At 40.1% G+C, this 20,456-nt stretch overlaps 1 protein-coding gene across 1 annotated transcript; it reads left to right on the top strand.

Annotated features, from left to right (window-relative positions):
- Window positions 1–1,083: 1,083 nt before the first annotated feature.
- Window positions 1,084–2,677, top strand: LOC148970526 (uncharacterized). The gene is made up of 3 exons (XM_089124559.1): window positions 1,084–2,041; window positions 2,114–2,317; window positions 2,414–2,677. Exons 2-3 carry the CDS (start codon window positions 2,140–2,142, stop codon window positions 2,599–2,601), a joined length of 366 nt encoding a protein of 121 aa, XP_088980685.1. The 5' UTR covers window positions 1,084–2,041; window positions 2,114–2,139; the 3' UTR covers window positions 2,602–2,677.
- The last annotated feature ends 17,779 nt before the right edge of the window (window positions 2,678–20,456 follow it).

The following is a 20,456-nucleotide window of genomic DNA, read 5'->3' on the forward strand; positions in this document are numbered from 1 at the left end:
GTCCCCTTAAAGGATTAGTTCACTTTTGAAAAAACTTTTGCTGATAATTTACTCACCCCCATGTCATCCAAGATGTCCATGTCTTTCTTTCCTCAGTCGAAAAGAAATTTAGGTTTTTGATGAAAACATTCCAGGATTTTTCTCCATATAATGGACTTCAATGGGAACCGGATGGTTCAAGGTCCAAAAGATAGTGTTAATAACAGTTTCAGATGCAGCTTCAAATGTCTTTAAACGACACCAAACGATGAATAAGGGTCTTATCATGCGAAACAATCGGTTATTTCAAAACTTATTCCAAAAATGTAACTTTTCTAAGGACAAATGCTAGCCTTGCTATATTCTCTGAGGCGCGTTTGTAATGTCACGTAATGCGTAATTACGTTCAAAAGGTCACGGGCGACGTAGCCGGAAGTACAGAATCAAAATCGTCCGACATCGTTGTTTTTCCTTTTAATTCCTTTTTTTGTAAACGGTGTTTGCACGTTCAACCTATGCGTTCAACTTGTAAACACTGACTCTGTACTTTCGGCTACGTCGCCCGTGACCTTTTGAACGTAATTACGTAATACGTGACGTTGCAAACGCGCCTCACAGAATATAGCAAGGCTAGCATTTGTCCTTAGAAAAGTTACATTTTTGGAATAAGTTTTGAAATAACCGATCGTTTCGCATGATAAGACCCTTATTCATCGTCTGATGTCGTTTAAAGACATTTGAAGCTGCATCTGAAACAGTTATTAACTGTCTTTTGGACCTTGAACCATCCGGTTCCCATTGAAGCCCATTATATGGAGAAAAATCCTGGAATGTTTTCATCAAAAACCTAAATTTCTTTTCGACTGAGGTAAGAAAGACATGGACATCTTGGATGACATGGGGGTGAGTAAATTATCAGCAAAAGTTTTTTCAAAAATGAACTAATCCTTTAAGGTATAAATGTATTGCATTGTTCTTGTTTTTTTGTTTTGTTTTTTTGTTACTCTGGCAACTCATTTGATTAGGCATGATGATGTCACTGACGCCGCTGGGAAGATTCTCTCATAGAACGCCAGTTTTGCACTGTGACGTCACCAACCACTGTTCAGTGAAAATCCGAGCGTAAGCGAAGAGCAGTCCAAAAGAGAGTTGAAAAGTTCTTCATCATGAGAACAACGAGCGTTCCCTATCAGGGAACTTCGAGCTGCGTGTAACCGCAATGGGGACGCCCCCTGCGTTGTGCATCCTGAAGCACGTATGGAATCAGTCCAATGGAGAGACGGAACATCCTAGGCAGGTGACGTCATCGACCGGGAAACTATAAAGCACCCCGAAAACATCAGCACAACAGCTTCTTTGCCTTCAGAAGCACTATGTGTGAATCTGTGTGAGTGTAATCATTGTGTCATTCTTCACATGCTCGTCCCTGGGCGATGGAAACAAGTGGCTGAACTGTCTTTGCAATGTAGAACACAGCGTCTTCTTGACATGATGCGATTCAGCTGAAGTATTTGAATGTGTTCTAGACGTCACTTCAAGTCTGCGCGCGCAGTTGTTGGGAGCGGCCAATGACCTATCTACGTCACGATGTAACAGCTAATGACTCGTTTCAAAAACAATTCATTTCATAGACTCAGAGTCGACTCTCACTTTTGAAAGACAATGGCCCTCATTTATCATTCTTGCATTGAAACGCAAGATTTTGCTTACACTCCTCTCACCGCCTGATTTATGAAGCTTTGAAATCCAGGTGTACGCAATACCTGCCCTTGATAAATCCAGCGGCTGAAAACGATCGTCATTAGAATAACACGCCCCTAATATATTCAAGTCTCCGCTTCCCCCACACCCCCATTTTACGCCATGGACACACGAAAGACTGCAAAAAAGAGAAACTTCTCCGAAGTGGAGTTCGAGACCATCACCAGGGGAGTGGAAAGAAATAAAATAATTTTATTTGGGAGTTTAAAGAGCGGGGTTAAAGGCGCCCACAAAAACAAAATGGACCCAAGTTATGAGCTCTGTTAATAGTTTGGGGGTTGAGAAGCGCACTCCAGAAGAGGTAAGAATGTTTTATTGCTTATTATAGACCAATAGTGATCAAGTTAACCATGAGTTTTCTTGTTTATTGTAGGTAAAAAAAAAAAGAAGTAGTCAGATATGAAGATGGCCACAAAGAGGCGCATCTCAGCTCTGAAGAGGAGCCAGAGACAGACCGGGGGAGGCCCACCGGATCCAAGCCTCCAGCTGACACCGAACGAGGAGCAAGTGGGAGCCCTCATCGGAACGTTGTCTTTAGAAGGCATCACTGGTGGTGGAGATACTGACGACATTCGTGGTAAGTAAGCTTAAATTTGATAGACCAATAAATAAATAAAAATATACACAAGACCATAGTTAATTCGTTTTATTTAAATTTTGCTCTATTTTGCAGATGATGGCACTGCAGGCCCCAGTACCCTCGAGGGATCTCCCCCTCAGCCCATCCAGGAGCCTGAGTCTATTCTTGCGCCCCACCCAGAGCCTGAGCAGGTGCAAGCGGGGGAAGCCGAGGCCCGTCCACTAGCCTCCCATGCGCCACGACAGACAGACAGAAATGTGTCGACTACAGGTCGAAATTAACCATTCATTGCTATCAATAAATATGACATTAAAGCAAATAAATGAAAATTTTAAAAAATAAATACATCAATAAATAAACCAGTGAAAACAAAGTCTGTGTTATTTTTAACTTACCCTTAAAACCACCAAACAAGTTCCCGTCTGAGCTGAACAGCTCCTAAAGCCGGTGGTGCTGCCGCCACTGGCACTTCCGGGTCTGGGGCCAGCGCGTCAAATGGCACACGGTTTGTTTCAGCCATGTTGTGCAAGACGGCACATGCCAAAATTATGTCACACACCTTCTTTGGCGAATAGAGCAACGTGCCCCCCACGTGTGCCAGACAGAGCCATCTCCCTTTTAGGAGCCCCACGCAGCGCTCCACAGTGGCTCGTGTCCATGTGCGCGTGATTAAAGTTGCGCTCCTGATGCGTCATGGGGTTTGGCACAGGGGTGATCAAAATATCCAATTTATATTAACAATTAAGTTAAAGCTACCCTAAACAAATACGTTTTAAGTAATGATTTAAAAACACTAAGAGATTCTGCTTGCCTAATCTCAATAGGCAGGGAATTCCAGAGTTTTGGAGCATTAGACGAAAAGGCCCTATCACCCATGGTTTTTAGTCGGTTATGCGGTACAATTAAAAGGCAAGCTTCCAAAGAACGGAGTTCTCGTGCTGGTGTGTAGGGTGTTAAAAGTTCAGTTAAATAATGAGGTGTCAGTTCATGCAAGGCCTTATAAGTACCCAGATAGCAAACTGACATTGAATCAACGTGGAAATATGACATCGAAACAACGTTGATCTGACATTGTTTTGCTGATCGAATTAACGTTGAACCAACGTCAGACGCGTCATTCTTTCAAAACTAACGGAAAATCAACTTGAAATCAACACGTTGTTTCAACGTTATGAAAGCAAACGAATTTTCGATTTTCATTTAGCTTTGAAGAATGCCGCATCTGACGTTGGTTCAACGTTAATTCGATCAGCAAAATCAACGTTGTTTCAATGTCATGAGAGACGTCGTTTCCACGTTGATTCAATGTCAGTTTGCTGTCTGGGTAAGCATTAAGATTTTAAAATCAACACGGAATCTGACAGTGAGCGAGTGTAAAGATTCCAATACTGGAGTAATATGATCCCTTGTCCTGTTTTCAGACAGAATTCGAGCGGCAGAATTTTGTACCAACTGTAGTTTGTTAAGGGTAGCTTTTGAAACTCCGTAATCGATACGAGAAAAAATCGATACGATACGAGTAATCGTAATTAATACGAGAAAAAACAAAAAATTTAATTAGCTTTTCAGCCACTGGAAGGGACAACAATGATTATCAAATATCACCCCCAGATTTTTTAATTTTGTCTGAAATTGAAGTGTAGAACCTTCTACATTAAAAGTGGGGGAACCAGCCTTCCGTAGCTGGTGAGGTGAACCAATGAGCATTACCTCTGTCTTGTCACTGTTAAGGTATAACAAATTTCTAGACATCCATTCTTTTATCTCAGAAATACCAGAGGAAAGATGAGACACAGCCACATTTACATAAGGTTTTGAATATATATAAACTTGGGTGTCATCTGCATAAAAGTGAAAACTGAGTCCAAGTGATTTTAAAAGTTGGCCAAGGGGATATAAATATATGTTAAAAAGTATAGGGCCCAGAATAGAACCTTGAGGGACACCGGAATGCACTACACCAATAGCAGACCTGAAATCACCCATAGCAACAAACTGCTTTCTCTCAGAAAGATAGGACTTAAACCTGCTTAGTGCAGTATCAGTAACACCAAAAACAGATTCTAACCGAGCAAGTAAAATATTAAGATCAACAGTGTCGAAAGCGGCACTAAGATCAAGAAGAATTAAAATGGAGAGACTGCTGGAGTCAGAAGCGATTAACAGGTCATTAGTAACCTTAACTAATGCTGTCTCAGTGCTGTGTAGTTTACGGAAACCTGATTGAAGGGGCTCATAGAGATTATTAGCAGCTAGATGGGAGTGCAATTGAGTAGCAACGATTCGCTCTAAAATTTTGTCAAGAAAGGGAAGATTGGAAATGGGACGGAAATTATTTAAATTGTCAACGTTTGTGTCTTTTTTTTTGCTACTGGAGTCAAAGCAGCAGTTTTAAATGTTGCTGGTACCACACCAGTGCACAGAGAATCATTTATAATGTTGAGTACAGTAGGATATAAAATAGCAAAACATGATTTGAACAGACACGTTGGTACAGGGTCCACTTGTCACGGTGCGGGGGAAGTGTAGGCAGAAGAAGGAGACCGAATAGACAAATGCTCCAATTCAAACACTTAACTTAAATTCAAAATAGCAAACAGGAACGGGTACAGGCAGGAAAACTCTCACAAGGGTAACATTAACATTGACATCGACCGACCAGGACTGAATGAACTGAGGGAACTAAATACACAGGGGAATCAAACAGGTAAACAGGTGAAAATGATGAAACAAGACGAGGAACAGGTGGCTAATGAGGGAGTGAGTTCAGGAGAGGAGACAAGAGGATCCTGGGGAGTGAAATGCTGATGACAAGAGAGACTGGTGCAGACGATGGGTGGGCGCCCTGGAGGCTGTGGAGGGCGTGGTCTGGAGGACGAAGCCCCCAGGGCGGAGCAGGATGAGGGTGTGGCCAGGGCGGAGCAGGACATGGTGGAGCAGGCTGAAGGCATGGCCAGGGCGGAGCAGGCTGGGGGCGAGGTGTAGCAGGCTGAAGGCGTGGCCAGGGCAGAGCAGGCTGAAGGCGTGGCCAGGGCGGAGCAGGCTCGGGGCGAGGTGTAGCAGGCTGAAGGCATGGCCAGGGCGGAGCAGGCTGAAGGCGTGGCCAGGGCAGAGCAGGCTGTGAGGACCCTTCGGGCGGCCATGGCGGTGAGGACCCTTCGGGCGGCCCAGGCGGTGAGGACCCTTCGGGCGGCCCAGGCGGTGAGGACCCTTCGGGCGGCCGTGGCTGGGACACTGGGCCCCCCCCCAAAAAAATATTTGGGTTGAGTCCCCAGATTACCGTCTCGGGCTGGGCGGTCTCGGGCTGGGCGGTCTCCGGCGCTGGCTGGACGGTCTCGGGCTGGACGGTCTCCGGTGCTGGCTGGACGATCTCCGGCGCTGGCTGGACGGTCTCCGGCGCTGGCTGGACGGTCTGGACAGAATCTGGACGGGGCTGGACAGAATCAGCGGAGAAGAGAGTTCAGGCTCGGGAGGGCTGGACGGAACCAGCGATGAGGAGAGTTCAGGCTCGGGAGGGCTGGACAGAACCAGCGATGAGGAGAGTTCAGGCTCGGGAGGGCTGGACAGAACCAGCGATGAGGAGAGTTCAGGCTCGGGAGGGCTGGACGGAACCAGCGATGAGGAGAGTTCAGGCTCGGGAGGGCTGGACAGTGAATTACACAGTGAATCACACAGTGACTCATTAGTGAATTACACCTCATTTGCATTTATTTCTGTTTGGTGAAATACTGCATGTTACCTGGATGTTTAGTCAGGCGAAACTATCACAACACAAACGTCCGCGTGCTCGTCTGATTCAGAGATTTCCTCCAGGAGAAATTGCCATCGTTGAAATTCTCTGCAGCAAACGGGATGTGTCCGTAGGCCGTAGCATGCAGCGAGAGTACAGGCAACAGCAATCCGCCCAGCGCCAGAGTCAGTGCGGGGTCCTCGACCGCGACAGGCCGCCGCCTCGGCGTCTCCTGCTCCTCCATCAGCCTCAGCTGCTCTAAACTATACTGCGACTCGTAAAGATAGTCACGAACATCGGATTCGAGCAGCAGAATTTCAAAATCCTCTTCTTCCATATCATGTTTAGTTTCTTCCGTCATAACTTACGATCTCCACAACGCTTGTTAGCTTAGCTTCCAAACAAGATGGCGGATATTGATTTCAGTTTCTGCAAGTGAAGTCCCACCCACTGATCTGTAATAGGCTTGTAGGGTGAGTGGGTCCCACACCCTGGAATAATAATGAACTACATATGTAGTTCTAAAGATTTTAATGAAATATGACTACCTGCTTATCGTGACGCAAAATGACGATTTTTACGTCACGATAAGCAGGAAGTTAAACACTTAAATCCTTATTTCTCCCATCTCAGGGGAAAATAAGGGAATAAACCATGACCATTCAAAAATATGACTGGGTTTCTAAAGATACAAAGCTTAATGCAAATGGGTGAAGTGACCCTTTAAAGAGAACATCTGACTCTTTGTGCCAGGTTTCAGTTAAACACACAAGATCCAGTTTACGTTCTGTAATAATGTCAGATACTGTAGTATCACAGCCTTGCTATTGACAGATCGTGTATTGAAAAGCGCCGAGTTTACTAGACGGGGAGCAGTTGAAACTGGAGAAGCAACCTCGCGCTTGGGAAACGACAAGTTGTTAAAATTGACCGCCCAGGCCTACCCAACAGCGTTTGAGATTTACACTGAAATGCAGGACAAGCAACGGTGGATGCTGCAGATGAGAAGGAAAAGCTGCGTCTTGAAGAGCGATGTATATAACGCGTCGGTCGTAATATTCCATCGGTGTATGTGTCATTCGCCAGATAAAAGTTACTCTTAAGGTTCAGCAGTTGGCGAACAGTGTACCTTTAGGGCCATGTTGGAGAAGTCCACAGCAGCCGGGACATCACGGTGGTGCAAATCCTGGGAGGAACAGCAGAAAAGGCGATTCCAGCGAAGAACAGTCGGTGATAAAAGCAGTAATCCAAAGAGTGAGACGTAATTCCACATCACAGAAGCAGTAATCCAACGGGTGAAGGCGTAATTCCTCCTCACGATAAAATTCTTCACATACTCCAAAACTCGTAATGAATAATCTTAATAATAATAATAAAAACGAACAAACGGATGAAAGGAGCGGCAGTCAAAACGCGCCAGCGTACACTTCCAAACGCAGCATAATGACCTCACCAACGATACTTAGTAGAATTTAAAAGAAGAAGAATGTGATTTGTATTATTTTGTCAATCTGAATTATTTTTTGGTCATTGAAAGCCTTTCATTACCGAACCCAGTTCGTGTGCACCTGCCAGCAATGTTGTAGTCGAGATGTAGTCACTCGAGTCCGAGTCGAGACCGAGACCAAAGACAGTCGTGTCCAAGTCGAGACCGAGACCAGAGAGGTTAGATAACCTAAGGTTGGGTCTCAAACCAGACTTGATATCTTCAAGAATATGTAAAATATTTGGTGGTAACAATAAAACTGGCACCATACTCAAACAGTAAACCAAATATTCCATGGGATCATGTACACTGTAATGCAGAGGTCTCAAACTCGCGCCCCGCGGGCCATTTGCGGCCCACGGGATGATATTTTGTGGCCCCCTGCTTGATATTAAAGTTTAATGTTAATGCGGCCCGTCGTTGCGTTTGCCGCGTTTTTTATTATTATTATTTCTATCCCTTATGGGCTACCAGTCTCGTGACAGCTTACGGTGGGTTTGTTGTCAATAGTTGTCATAGACAACCACGAAGTACAAATATACTGCGCCTGGAAAAAATGAGCGCGTTGCTTCAATTATGAGCGCGCTGGGCACTTGATGCGCGCCTACATTTGAAACGTACTTGAGCGTGCAAAATATGTGAGCGCGATATGTGAACAGGCCCAAGGCGAGCTACCACCACCAAATCAGGCCACAGCTACTGTTAGCTCGCGAGCGACGTGTTGGATACCCCTGCTCTAAAACGATGTGAGAATAATCATTTTGAGCTTGTAATATGTGTTGTGTCTGAACGCGTTCAATGAACAATAGTTCATGAACTCGTTCATATTTTGGGCGAACGTGAACTGAACGTAACCTACTGTATTACTGCCTGATGAACGTTACAGTGAACTCATTCATTCTAGTGTCTGTGAACCGAGGAGCGAGGAGGCGTCGTAAGATCATTTAAAAGGGTTTTATGAGGTCGGTGAGCATGGGAAAATCTTACATGTCTGTGCAAACTTTGCCTGTCGATAAAATGATTGTTATCTGTGGTTGTATATGGGCTGTGGCAATAATAATAGCCTAATAATAAAAAAAGAAGCTCGCAGCAACATATGAAAAAAAAAAGAACTATGAACTAGTTCATTTTTGAAATATGAACTGAACTAGTTCATTTTAATATTTGTGAAATGAACTTTGAACTAGTTCATGTAATGAACTTGGTCCAACAGTTTGATAAGAAGGTTTGCTTTGATATGTGCAAAGTCAGTAATGTACGGAGCCCCTCTAGTCCCACTTTGGTAAAAAAAAATAATTATAATTATCTTGTGGCCTCAAGATAGTAACTCGTGGCCTCAAGATAGTAACTCGTGGCCACAAGATAGTAACTCGTGGCCACAAGATAGTAACTCGTGGCCTCAAGATAGTAACTCGTGGCCACAAGATAGTAACTCGTGGCCTCAAGATAGTAACTTGTGGCCTCAAGATAGTAACTTGTGGCCTCAAGACAGTAACTCGTGGCCACAAGATAGTAACTCGTGGTCTCAAGATAGTAACTCGTGGCCTCAAGATACTAACTCGTGGCCTCAAGATAGTAACTCGTGGCCTCAAGATAGTAACTCGTGGCCACAAGATACTAACTCGTGGTCTCAAGATAGTAACTCGTGGCCTCAAGATACTAACTCGTGGCCTCAAGATAGTAACTCGTGGCCTCAAGATAGTAACTCGTGGCCACAAGATACTAACTCATGGCCTCAAGATAGTAACTCGTGGCCTCAAGATACTAACTCGTGGCCTCAAGATACTAACTCGTGGCCACAAGATACTAACTCGTGGCCTCAAGATAGTAACTCGTGCCCAAAAGATAGTAACTCATGGCCTCAAGATAGTAACTGGTGGCCTCAAGATAGTAACTCATGGCCTCAAGATACTAACTCGTGGCCTCAAGATACTAACTCGTGGCCACGAGATACTAACTCGTGGCCTCAAGATACTAACTCGTGGCCACAAGATACTAACTCATAGCCTCAAGATAGTAAAGTGTCTGACTCATGGACTCTTTGTTATTAAACTTGTACGCTGTAGTGCAATAATTCACTTTCTGTGCAATATTGTCTGTTTGTTTTTAATATTCAATGTGCAATATAGTTTGCTGCTGGTCTGGTTCTATTTATTTACTAGTACTGTAAATCTTGTAGGCTACATATCCATAGGTCTTTATTATTCTTCTTCATATTTTATAGCCTATATTTATACTTTTTACATACATCCTTGTGTATTTAACAACTTCTATTATTATTTATATTCCTTTAAATGTCTTGATGTGCACAACAAATGTGACACAAGAATTGTCCCCTGGGTTATCAATAGCATCAATAAAGATAAAGTATTTCTGATTCTGATTAAGTTAGCCATTTGAATGTTAGATATATTTTTGAATTTTTATATTTTTGTATATATTTTATTATATTATATATATATATATATTTATATATTTTATATATTATATATTTTATATATTTTTATATTTTTAAAAAATAGTCTCGATAAGTCAATCCCCGAACGCCGTTCATACAGTTCAGAAGTTCGTTGAACTTCATAGAGTTCAGATCACTCAGCACGACGTTCGGGGATCGACTTATCGAGACTATTTTTTAAGATGGCTCCTGTCTGTATACGCGAAGTGAACTGTCTTCATAAAGTATCTTCTTATTAAACGGTCTGTACACTTACAAAGTTCTCAATGCTTCGTTTTGTATGTATGGAGCCTCATTATGTTACTGTGTGAGTGCGGGGCTATTTTGAGCCTTGTTAGTGGTATAAACTAGCGATTTCTTTTTACTTACTCAATGCCCCCATTACTAGCATTATACGCGAAACAGTTTTTAGAGATACAACTCTTTACATTCGATTATCATGAAAACAAATCTCAGAGAACGGTTGACTATGTACCGATGTTTTATTTGACCAAAGGTTCATTGTTCGCCGGAGTTCTCCTTTAATTTAAGTGACAAGAATGTCACCTATCACTTGGACTCTTTGAAAGCCAAGACAAGCTGGTTGCCTGTTCATGGCTTCGATTCTGCTAATGGTGCATCTGCAGTTCTTTTTGTACCAGCCACCTGTACTTGACATAACAGTAAAATAAGATTTTTTTTCGTCTTACGTGAAACAGATGAAATAAAATAAGCAAGTGATTCATCCCATCTCCTTCTCTGGGTTTGTATAAGTGTTTACTAATTCTGGTGTGGTGTTGAAAAGGCATTATTGGTGAGTGGTCTTTTGGCAAAAACAAAAGGTGACATTCATGCAGTTGGCTATTGAAACACATTTAGGCGGATGATATTTCTAAGTGATACATACAAGTCAAGTGCTTGTGACATACTCTTTGGAAAGCTGAAGCCTGATTCTTCCATGATTATTGTGCACATGTCGAACATGTCCTCATCACATGGAACTGCACTAAGAAACTTGCAGCGCTCTTTGCAACTGGCTAAGTCATCAGTGAGTGGAAGAAGAAGGTCCTCTGTCCCCCACAGGTGAGGTGCCAGATACATGAGATTAGGTATTCCTGATGGGACATTGATGTTTTTGGAGGGCCGGATGCGATGTGCGTTCCAAACGTCTCTTATTTCATTCAAGTCCTGTAAAATAAAGGGAAAAGGGGGGTGTACACCATGTGTTTGCCTAGTAGCGCTTTATTAGAAACGTGGAATCATGGGGATGCATCATGGCATTATTTGCTGAAATCAAACAACAGGGCTAAACAGACCCGATCTCACGACCAAGTCGTACGAATTCGACGAATGATTAAAAAGTGGCTAATTCGTAACAATTCATACGACCTCACTCGTACGAATTAATACGATTTTGCTAAATCGTACATATTTTACGAATTGGCCAATTCGTATGAATTCGTACGAATGACCTACCCCTTACCCCGCCCCTAAACCTAACCATCACGTGGGTTTAGACAAATCGTACGAATTAGTACGAGTGAGGTCGTACGAATTAGTACGAATTAGCCACTTTTTAATCATGCGTCGAATTCGTACGAATTGGTCGTGAGATAGTGTTGGGCTAAACATGCAGACATCTTTTGCGCACCCACATATTCTTAAGCAGTCCCTCCAGAAAAACGCGATTATGCGATCGCTGAATTCAATGCAAAATCAGCCAAAGTCCGCATATTTATGCGGGGGCCGCATTTTTTCCAATACGCCGCACTTTCGCTGCATAAATTGCCGATTTCCGTGCAAAATATGTGGGGTTTGCATAATTTCATAATCCTCGCATTTTCGTTGCAAAAAAAGTCACATGTATCTTAGCAGAAAGTTGAAAAATGTGCGTTTGCTTCACACAAGAGCAGCCATTTCCCCCTGTTTCCATGGGGACGTTATGAAGTGACGCAATTACGCGACGCCAGACAGACTCACGGAGGGGATTGACATCTCACAAATCGAACTCGTATAACTGTCTGTCACACGTTCTACCGCCACGTCGTTCCTTAATAAACAACAATATAAAAGAAGTAGCATCAAACAGAAATTACCCGCACACATGGGGTGTTCGAGGCGCACATATAACACTGCAGAGAGTTCAACAGGGAGCGCGCAGCTCTTAAAGGGGCCACACCTTATTTACACTCGTTACAGTCTGAAATAAAACAAGATGAGAAATTAAATATTCCCAGCACTTTCTATGATGTAGTATGCTTGCTTATCAAAGGAAGTAATAAGAAATGACTCTTACAATAGCCTAGTGAGAACAGGATGTTGGGGGAATCACTTTTTTTCTCTTTTTTATCAAACCGCAATTTTTGCAAGTTCCCTCAATTTTTGCAAATTCCTGCAATTTCATCCCATAAAATTGCATAAATATCCCGCATATTCTTTCCATCGCATTTTTAAAGAAAACGGGCCACGTAATCAAGGATTTTTGCCCGCAACAATCACAAAAAAACTCCGCGTTTTTCTGGAAGGACTGAATACTATTATGGTAAATGTTATATGTAAATCGCAAATTTTTTCCACAAATTTTTGGAAATTACCACCACAAAATCAGTCATTTTGATCGCAAAAATCACAAAAAAAAATCGTGAAATCCTGGAGGGACTGCTTAAGGTGACGATACACAGGGCAACTTTTTGAACTTTTTGAGCCCAGCAACATTGCTCAAAAAGTTGCCCTGTGTATCATCACCTTTACAGTGGATTCAATGAGCAACCAAGCACACCAACCGGACACTGACAATTATTATACTATACTATAACATAATCTATACTATAATTATTATACTACAATTACTATAAATATAAAAACAAGGTTAAGTTGTTATCATTTTTTTTTTCACCAGCAAAGCCTAGCAACTACAATACAACCAGAGGTGGAAGAAACGAAGTCTACTCACATTACTGTAATTAAGTCTTTTTTTTTTTTTTTGGGGTAGGGGAGAGCGTAAAAACGTGTTAAAAGTAGCTATTTTCTACATAAATCTATGATTTGGTTGAATATTTATTGTTAATACATTAACTATCGCCAGCTAAAAAGTAACTAGTAACTAGTACTCTGGGTAGTTTTTGAGAAGAGTAATTTGTACTTTTACTTAAGTACTTTTTTTAAAATTTTGACACCAGTACTTTTACTTGTAATTGAGTATTATTTCAGCAATGCACGGTACTTGTACTTGAGTACAAATTTTCAGTACTCTTTCTTAATCCAAGTAGGCCCACCATGTTTAAAGACGCACGCAACTCATTCAATAAAACAGGTAGCCATCCCCTCAATAAAATATATGAGCCAGCTGTTTATAGCCCATGGAAATTTTAGGAACTCTGCATTGTTTATGGGTTTGCTAGGTTATATCAATGTGTAAAATGATGATGACACAACATGGTTTATTCATAGTTACTGTGTCAGGGTTCAAGTTCGAGCTTCGTGGGGGTCTCTGGTGTCAGGTTATGGAACTCTCTGTTTAACTTCAGCTACTAGTTGTCAGATCATCGTCATTTAATATTACCTGAATGATTGCCATGAAGCAAAACTGGACAAGTGCTTTGTCCAGGAAGTCGCCAGAGAAGAGCCCTTCATCCTTAAGTTGTCCAAGTTGATGGATCCAGTGTTCAATCCCTTCCTTTCGCATTTGTCCCCACCAGCTCTCTATCCGCTGGTTTGCCGTGCTTGCTCCTATTATATAGCTCCTCTCTCCTGCTCTATCATCTTCATCATTTTGACGCAAATACAGTTGGATGTCTCTTACCAAAGCATTCTCTGTACCCATGTCTGTGCCTAAAAGCCTTGGGCAACCGCCAGCCTGCTCTATTGCTTCAACAAAGTAGCTTCCAATAACTTTTGGATCGCTGCTTGTGTAGGCTGCTCTTAGCCATATATTCCTACGGGAATATCCATCTATGCATCCATTAATGCATATAACATACGGCTTGAGTTTGTCGTAGGAATCTACATGCCATATGAAATTAGGCCCCCGTGAAAAATACTGCCTGCGTCTGAGACGTCGTCTTTGGCGAGCTTGAGAATTGACTGGGTCCAGCTGAGACAGAAGGATCCTTACGTCTTCTTTCCTGACACGGATGCCTCGCTCCAAACACTTCACATACATCCACCGATACCCATGAAGTTTTCCAGGGCCTCCCAGTTGACTACATATAAAGTCGACAGCATCCTCTAAATTATCATATTGCCGACGATGTAATCCATACACTTTCAATGTTTGTTTATTTTGTTTATTTGTTTCAAGGATAGCCCCTTGAGATGAACCATCTCATTTTCGAGGGGGTCCAAGATAGTAACTTCATGTCTTCATTAACTGCCTTTTACTGACAATAATCCCTTGCAAAGCAAGTGTGTTCATTATATCCTGGTAACGCATCCCTAAATTAAAATACAACTTAATCAAATTATCTCTATCCATGGCTATTAGTTATAGTTATGGAGGCAGCTGTCGAGAAAAGCTGCTCCCCATTGTGCATTCTCCTTTTATATAAAGTTATCTTGAGGCCACGAGTTAGTCTCTTGTGGCCACGCGTTACTATCTTGAGGCCACGAGTTACTATCTTGTGGCCACGAGTTACTATATTGAGGCCACGAGTTACTATCTTGAGGCCACGAGTTACTATCTTGAGGCTACGAGTTAGTATCTTGTGGCCACGAGTTAGTATCTTGAGGCCACGAGTTAGTATCTTGTGGCCACGAGTTAGTATCTTGTGGCCACGAGTTACTATCTTGAGGCCACGAGTTACTATCTTGAGGCCACGAGTTAGTATTTTGTGGCCACGAGTTACAATCTTGAGGCCACGAGTTACTATCTTGAGGCCACGAGTTAGTATTTTGTGGCCACGAGTTAATATCTTGAGGCCACAAGTTACTATCTTGAGGCCTTGAGTTAGTATCTTGTGGCCACGAGTTACTATATTGAGGCCACGAGTTACTATCTTGAGGCCACGAGTTACTATCTTGAGGCCACGAGTTAGTATCTTGAGGCCACGAGTTACTATCTTGAGGCCACGAGTTACTATCTTGAGGCCATGAGTTAGTATCTTGAGGCCACGAGTTACTATCTTGAGGCCACAAGTTACTATCTTGAGGCCACGAGTTACTATCTTGAGGCCACGAGTTACTATCTTGTGGCCACGAGTTACTATATTGAGGCCACGAGTTACTATCTTGAGGCCACGAGTTACTATCTTGAGGCCACGAGTTACTATCTTGTGGCCACGAGTTACTATATTGAGGCCACGAGTTACTATCTTGAGGCCACGAGTTACTATCTTGAGGCCACGAGTTAGTATCTTGAGGCCACGAGTTACTATCTTGAGGCCATGAGTTAGTATCTTGAGGCCACGAGTTACTATCTTGAGGCCACAAGTTACTATCTTGAGGCCACGAGTTACTATCTTGAGGCCACGAGTTACTATCTTGAGGCCACGAGTTAGTATCTTGAGGCCACGAGTTACTATATTGAGGCCACGAGTTACTATATTGAGGCCACGAGTTACTATATTGAGGCCACGAGTTACTATCTTGAGGCCATGAGTTAGTATCTTGAGGCCACGAGTTACTATCTTGAGGCCACGAGTTACTATCTTGAGGCCATGAGTTACTATCTTGAGGCCACAAGTTACTATCTTGAGGCCACGAGTTACTATCTTGAGGCCACGAGTTACTATCTTGAGGCCACGAGTTACTATCTTGAGGCCACAAGTTACTATCTTGAGGCCACGAGTTACTATCTTGAGGCCACGAGTTACTATCTTGAGATTTTTTTTTTACCAAAGTGGGACTAGAGGGGCTCCGTAGTAATTTGCCTGAGACACTATACATGTGTAGAAATAATTATTTGTATTTCAAAAGCAGTAATTGTTTTTCTAAGTATAATAAAAGGAAATGTGCCTTTCGGAGAAAAAAAACAAAAACAAAAAAACATTCAATATAATAGTGTTGTATAAAGAAAATAAAAAGCAAATATGACTATCATCACAAAGATGTTGTATATAAGAAAAAGACAAAGAAAGTTTGTAAAATTTACTAAAAGAACCAATCATGTACAGTAAGAGAATGTTCAAATTCAGAGGAACAGTTCAGAAGAAACGTTAAAGATTGAGAAGATTGGATCAGTTGTGCTCCGTTTTTGGAATACTTAAATACATTTTTTTTGAATACTTGATGCAGCCCGGCCTGAACATTTTTTATTTATTTTTATTTTTTTTATGTTAAATAGTTTCAATATTAAAATATTTGTTTGTAACGGGTCTCACATATTATCACTAGTTAATGTATAATTTAACATGAACTAACAATGAGCAATGCATTTGTTACAGTATGTATTCATATTTGTTAACATTATGCTAATAAAAATACAAATGTTCATTTTTTGTTTGTGTTAATTTGCTGTGCATTATATTTAAACATGTTCTAGTAAATGTTTAAATTAACATTAACTGAGATTCATTAATGCTGTAGAAGTATTGCCATTTCTTAGTTTGTTAAATTATGTAAACTAATGTAGTTAACTAATGCCCTAATGGAAATTTGACATTGTTTACCAACGAGCTTGAATAGAATTCAGAATCTAACTGTAGGAGCTTGATGACGTGTATGCTGCCTTACTAGGGACACAGAATACAGACAATACGTGGCACCATTCCATAATGTTCACATGGTCCCCTAAAGCAAAATATGTTCACTAACCTCATAAAACCAGTTTAATGTACATAAGTAAAATAATGCAGTCTAAAATGCAAAGTGTGGAATGTAGCTTGTTGCAGGCTAATATGACAAGATAATTGGTAAACAGAAATTTCTGATCTTTAGCCAACCTTTGAAACTATGTCCTCTAAGTATATATTTTTTTTGAGTGTTGAGTCAAGGCGAGTATGAACCAACATTTCAAGCATACCGGTAACTCTTAAAAATATAAGGTTCAAAAGGTTAATTACCCCCTAAGTGAAATGTTTTCTTTGAAATATATATATATATATATATATATATATATATATATATATATATATATATGTAATTAACCTTTCTTTAAGAGTTACCGGTGTATATATATATGCTTTAAAAACTGTTTAAACCTCAAGATGCTTTAAACGTTTTTTTTAATATATATAAAATAATTTTTTTAATATATATACAAATATATATATAAAAACAGTTTAAAGCATCTTGAGGTCAACAATGAGATAATCCAGCTTCAAATCCGTGATGCAATTCTAAACGTGAAATATATCAAAAATTGTATATTTCAGGCTAGCTTTTGAACCTTTCAAACAAATATTTAAAATGTAGTTTTTGATATTAAACATTTTAAAAGCCATTCATATTCAGTTTTGGTATAAACCATATTAAGTTATTCATCCATCCATCCATCCATCCATCCAACCAACTTCTCATTCATATTAGATCACATGGAGGACACCAGACACTTTCTACATGTACTACATGATTGGGGGGGAAATAGCTGGTCCAACAAAGTATTCAATTAAGGATCTTGTTACTAATGTCAAAGAAACACCTAAATCATTTTCATAATTAAAAAAAAACAACCAAGAAAGTGAAATGACTCCATTCAAAACTCAAATTCAAAACTCAAAACTCCATTCAAACACAATTGCTTTCAGATTGTATTTCCCATCAATACTCTGAAAAAAGGTTAATGACTATTTGTTTCTTTGTTATATAGCATAATAGCTGAGTGAAAATAAAATATTCAGTCCTGTGTGTGGAAATTTGAACGTGGTCGCATACGGTCAACTGGCACTTTACAATTTGGGTGAAATGTTTGGAAAAAAAAAACATTGGTGTATTATTTTCTTTTGGCATTTTCTTGTTTGTTTTATTTGAAAGTATGAACCTGCCATCATAAACAATGCAGTCATACCATCAAAAAACAAAAACAAAAAAACAAACAATTTAATCATACCATCAAAAACATAAGATCAGCCAGCAGTGACATCTCATTGCAAAATCTTTTTGCAAAATTCCTCATAGACATGATAATTTATGAAGGCCTTTTGGAAGATCAAAGCAATAGTTCAAAGCTAAAGGTCAAAACACACATCATACAAACAAACCCCACCCAAAACATTTAGGTATAAATACAGACAGACAACATAGATGTTTTGTTGAAAAATAAAATAAAACGCAGTACCTTCTATTTGTTCTTCAGAAATTTCCTTAGGACATTTTGGTAAGATTCACTGTCTCAATACCAAAAAAACATATTTAGTAGTATTAATAGTTGTTTTTACTGTTATTTGTTTGTATGTTTTTTGCTATTTTATATATCACATATATATATATTTTGTCTTTAACAGACAACACTGTGACAGACCAACGAAAGGATGGGGATATCTGGCCCATTATATATTATAGCACTGTTGTCTTTTCTTCCCAGTAAGCCAGGAAGTTGTTTTTTTTCCTAAATATGGCACTAATTGTAACTCACTGGTATATTATGAAATTAATTAACCCATTTAATGACTCAGAATTGGCTGTTAAGTAATATATTTTTTGTCAAGCATAACATATATTCTATATATTTTTTGATACAAAAGCTTAAGATTAACCCTGAAACTAACTGTTCTGTTCTCACTCCACCAGGCAAAATCCCTGGAGCGAAAGGTAATGCCAATTATAACATACATGTGACTGTTTTTGTTCAGAATGTGCTGAAGTAAGATAAAATCATGCTTTCTTTCAAATATAATAGGCATACAAAAACTCTAATATCAATACATGATCGTAAAAATAGCAGAACTGTAAGGTATGTTGTGCAACATTCAGGCCTGGTTTCAAAGAAAAGGCTTAGATAAGACCTTACTTCAAGGGATCTGAGTAGGCTTTATAAACGTGCCTTATAGGAAAAAAATAATAATAATAAAAATCATCTTGATACAAAACAATGACACTGACATATTTTAAGATAGATCTTAAGATAGAGCTTAAGCCTTGTCTGTTAAGTTTAAGAAAGTAATATTTTTCTAAGTTAGGAGCTGAGCCCCTGGTCCATTAAATGTTAACAAAATACTGAGATTTAATTAACTTCCTGTCAGTAACTGTCAAATAAAGGTGACTATCCTGTTAAAAATAGTCATAACCACCTATCACAGTCCTCAAGTATCTCTTGTTATTTTAACATGTCTATTTTTAATCAGTAATTATTGTCAGGTTAGATTAGAGTAGCAAAATTAAACTGTTCTTAACTTTTCCTATGTATCAGGCCCTGTTTACTCGAGAACGCTCGCGGGTGAAAACGTAAAAATATTTTATCGGATGTGCCTTTCGTTTACACGGCGACGGCGTTTTTGAGGCTTAAAGACGCAAAAAAGTGAAACCCCCTCCAGAGTGGAAATCTTAAAAACGCTCCGCCGCCGCGTTCCCGTGTAAACGGTAAAAACGCAAAAGTCTGCTTGACAGTGAAGTTTGTACACAGGCGCGTGGACTTGGTGTTGTTGTAGTATGCACTCCTGGCCGCTGTTCTGTCGATTTTTGCTGCCTTGTCGAAAAATGCTACCGTAGCGCAAATTGATCACAGAATGCCGATTAAAGTCGTGTGAAATACAATTTCAAAGTATTAAAGTATTATAAGTACAAAGTTATGAGTAGCTACTGTATACTGTAGACTATTGTTTTTATTTTTAAAACGGTGTGAAAAGTAAAAATTATCATAAAATATTCATCTTTGACTTGTCAAAGTACACCTTTCCTCATAGTAACTGAAAATTTCAGTTATTCTTTTCAGCTGGTTGACCGTACAAATATTCATATGGTAGTAAGCATTTTTTAAAGGGAAATTATACATTATAACAGGAAAATGTACCTTTTGTAAAAAAAAAAAAAAAAAAAAAAAAACTGCGATTCTGCACATGCGCATAACCGGTAAGTAGCAAATCTCGATGGGTAGCATGAATCGTCAGAACATACTACATTGAATTTCACACACTTTTGCGTCTCCATTTGCACACGGATTTCCCACACAATACGCTCGTCTAAACGCAGAATAAAAAGTGATGACGCAACACCACTTTTGCGTTTTCTCTTCAGAATAGTTTCCGTGTAAACATAGCCTCAGGCATCAGCTCATCATCTGTGTCACCTGTATTGTTACCTTGCTTTACTAATTGAGGCACCATCTTGTGGTTACACGAAAACACAGAAATCCAACAGGACAAACCAAAATGCTTACGGATAGGACCTTATTAAAAAGCGTGTCAGTAAAAGAAAAAGAAAAACTAAGCTTTTTATGGAAAAAACAGAAATATTTGTTGTTCTTTACATGCTTAGTTTATGTTATCATTTAGCTTAGATATAATTTGTTAGAGATACTGGAATTTGAATTTCCTAGTTTGTTCTTTGCCAGGTGTGTTTTTATTTAACCACACGACTTAAATTAGTAAAGCAAACATGGGTAACAATAGAG

Source organism: Pimephales promelas, chromosome 20 (assembly GCF_988280905.1).
Source record: "Pimephales promelas chromosome 20, fPimPro1.hap1.1, whole genome shotgun sequence".
NCBI classification, from domain to species: domain Eukaryota; kingdom Metazoa; phylum Chordata; class Actinopteri; order Cypriniformes; family Leuciscidae; genus Pimephales; species Pimephales promelas.

What these genes read in the sequence shown, in the direction of transcription:
- LOC148970526 (XM_089124559.1), top strand. Translation starts at nt 2,140, where the DNA reads ATGAAGATGGCCACAAAGAGGCGCATCTCAGCTCTGAAGAGGAGCCAG. An exon ending in AGATACTGACGACATTCGTG is followed by an intron (nt 2,318 to 2,413) that starts GTAAGTAAGCTT and finishes TCTATTTTGCAG; the next exon opens with ATGATGGCACTGCAGGCCCC.